Below are 2,260 nucleotides of genomic sequence, written 5' to 3'. Positions count from 1 at the left end.
AGGTCCTGTGTATACCATGGTTTTACAAAGGAAATGTTGGTGAACTAAAGTTTTCTATTATACCATTCCTATTATTTAAAGTAATGTAATAGTAGAGAAAGTTGTAGAAGCAGCTCAGTTTTCTCCAGTTGTAAGGAGCAGGTTAGCTCTACCCTTGCCTCTCCCAGTTTTTTTTTTTTTTTTTATAAATCTTTGTAAGCTCATAGTGTGGAAGCTAAAAGACTGCTAAGAAAGAACTGTTAGCATGCTAGGAGGCATATGATCAGTCCAGGCTAGATAATGACTATTGTTAAAGTTTGCAATGCTGAGAAAACCCATGTTGGGCCTCCATTTATAGAAAGGAAATGATTGGGCCGCATGTCCCAGCATGCTTTGCGCTAGAGGCTATCACTGGTAGCGTCAATACGAAAGCTCAGTATGACTGAGCTTACAGATAAGACTAGTCTTTAGTCTTTGACGGAGACAGGTTCATGAACCATCTCTGCTCATTCTGTTGGAATGATGAAGGACTTTTAAAACCTTCAAAGTGGCATTCTTAAGATCTGTCGGGCCGAAGCTGAGACTTGGAAAACCCCTGCCATGTCCAGCATGCTGGAGAAGCTTGTTGGAGAGGCTACTGCCCTAAGTTGACTCCAGGGTCCAAAAGAGCCATCCAGCTGCTCCAGTGAATTAACTGTTATTTTAAAATTGGCCCCCCACAATATTGCTTAAATCTACTTTGACACAAACTTCTACTATTGTCTGGGCTCAGACAGGGTTAGTTGAAAAAGACGATTTAATCAACATACATAACTTTTTATATGCTGGTTTAATCTTAAAAGTAAAAAATAAATGAAATTTCTGGCTAACACTCTCACAAGTCTTATTTGACAAACCTTTCACAGACTTGCATAAAATTAAAGCCACTGATAATAATTTGTGCTCTGACTGTTGGAGAATTTATGCTTACACCAAAATAACATCTTACCATCTTCCCTCCAGGTTTGAGAAGCTGTACACTGTGGTCAACATCTTGCTGGTCAACCTGGTGGCGTCCTCCCTGATCTTAATGAGCAGCCTTCCCATTGTGGCCGCCTACATGCAGATGTCTGACTGGATTTTTGGCTCAGCTATGTGCAAGATCGTCTTCAGTGCCTACTACCTGGGTTTTTACAGTTCTGTTTTCTTTATAACTCTGCTAACATTTGACCGTTACCTTGCTTTTGTACATTTTATGCCAGTAGTACATGTAAGGAGCCGACGCAATGCTATCATATCTTGTGCAGTGGTGTGGGTGATCAGTGGTTTGGCTTGCATTAGGCCCATGATCCTCCATGGCACCTATAAACATTTCGGCACTATGTTCTGTGAGGAATTTGCTTACATTGATGGTTTGAATGTAGAAATGCTCAAAAGATCTGGGTTTTATATTCAGCTTTTTGTCTTCTTGATCCTCCCTCTGGCTATTATCATATTTTGTTATGCTAGGATTGTGGTCACCATCAAAAAGTCCCGATCAGCTTCTAAATTCCATGCAGTCAGGATGATATTTATGATCGTAGTGTTGTTCTTCATCTGCTGGATCCCTTTTAACATTGTAGAACTCCTGCATTATGAATTAGAGTCTCTTTTGAGCTGTGAAGCTAAAAAGAAACTCGGTTACGCTCTTCATGTCACCCGCAACATGGCGTACATTTACTTCTGCATCAGTCCAATGTTTTATACATTTGTAGGAAAGAAATTCCAGAACCATTTTAAAAAGCTGCTGGTGAAATGTTTCCCAAGCTTACGGGATCGTATTTCTTTTAACACAGACTTTACAACAACACACACTTCAAGAACTGAACATAGTCTTAAGAAGTGAGTTTATCTCTGTGAGTTTGTCGTCATTCACCCTGAGTCAAACCAAATTCAGTACCTTGAAATTACATTCATGCTTTTTAAACTTCAGGCCATCTTTTCATGCTACAACCACAACCCTCACTCTGACCTAATGTATTGTCATCATACTGAAAATTATTTGAGGATATTGATACTATGCTCATGAGTGTGATAGATTCAAGTATCGAGCAGCTAAACCTACAGATGGTGCCTTTTGAATCGTTTCATTCTGTTGTTTCAGTAGACCTTGAGTTGGTATTTCTGTTCTGGTAAAGCTGAAAGGACACTCTTTACCTTAGGCGAGCCAGTGACAGTTTTCTGTTTTTTTTTTTTTTTTTTTTTTTTTCCAAGTCTTTTAAAATTTTCCAAGCTTTTTGGGGGGGTTTTGTTTTTTTGTGGG

The 2,260-nt window shown here is 39.2% G+C and overlaps 1 protein-coding gene and 2 long non-coding RNA genes across 3 annotated transcripts in view; 2 read left to right on the top strand and 1 right to left on the bottom strand.

Moving 5' to 3' along the window:
* LOC106946236 (C-C chemokine receptor type 3-like) overlaps positions 1 to 2,215 on the top strand; it is a 7,237-nt gene extending 5,022 nt beyond the window's left edge. The window contains exon 3 of the mRNA XM_015030443.1: positions 982 to 2,215. Within this exon, the coding sequence (XP_014885929.1) occupies positions 982 to 1,843 (862 nt within the window). The 3' untranslated portion in view covers positions 1,844 to 2,215. The remainder of the gene's footprint in view (positions 1 to 981) is intronic.
* The window catches only part of LOC106946238 (uncharacterized), a 20,027-nt gene that overhangs the window by 13,142 nt on the left and 4,625 nt on the right, over positions 1 to 2,260 (top strand). The window lies entirely within an intron of this gene.
* The window catches only part of LOC106946237 (uncharacterized), a 19,961-nt gene that overhangs the window by 13,769 nt on the left and 3,932 nt on the right, over positions 1 to 2,260 (bottom strand). The window lies entirely within an intron of this gene.

Source organism: Poecilia latipinna, unplaced genomic scaffold (assembly GCF_001443285.1).
Source record: "Poecilia latipinna isolate Pla-1442-1.1 unplaced genomic scaffold, P_latipinna-1.0 Scaffold182, whole genome shotgun sequence".
Taxonomy (NCBI): domain Eukaryota; kingdom Metazoa; phylum Chordata; class Actinopteri; order Cyprinodontiformes; family Poeciliidae; genus Poecilia; species Poecilia latipinna.
The sequence above is the reverse complement of the archived record's forward strand: the minus strand, read 5'-3'. Positions and strand labels throughout refer to the sequence as shown.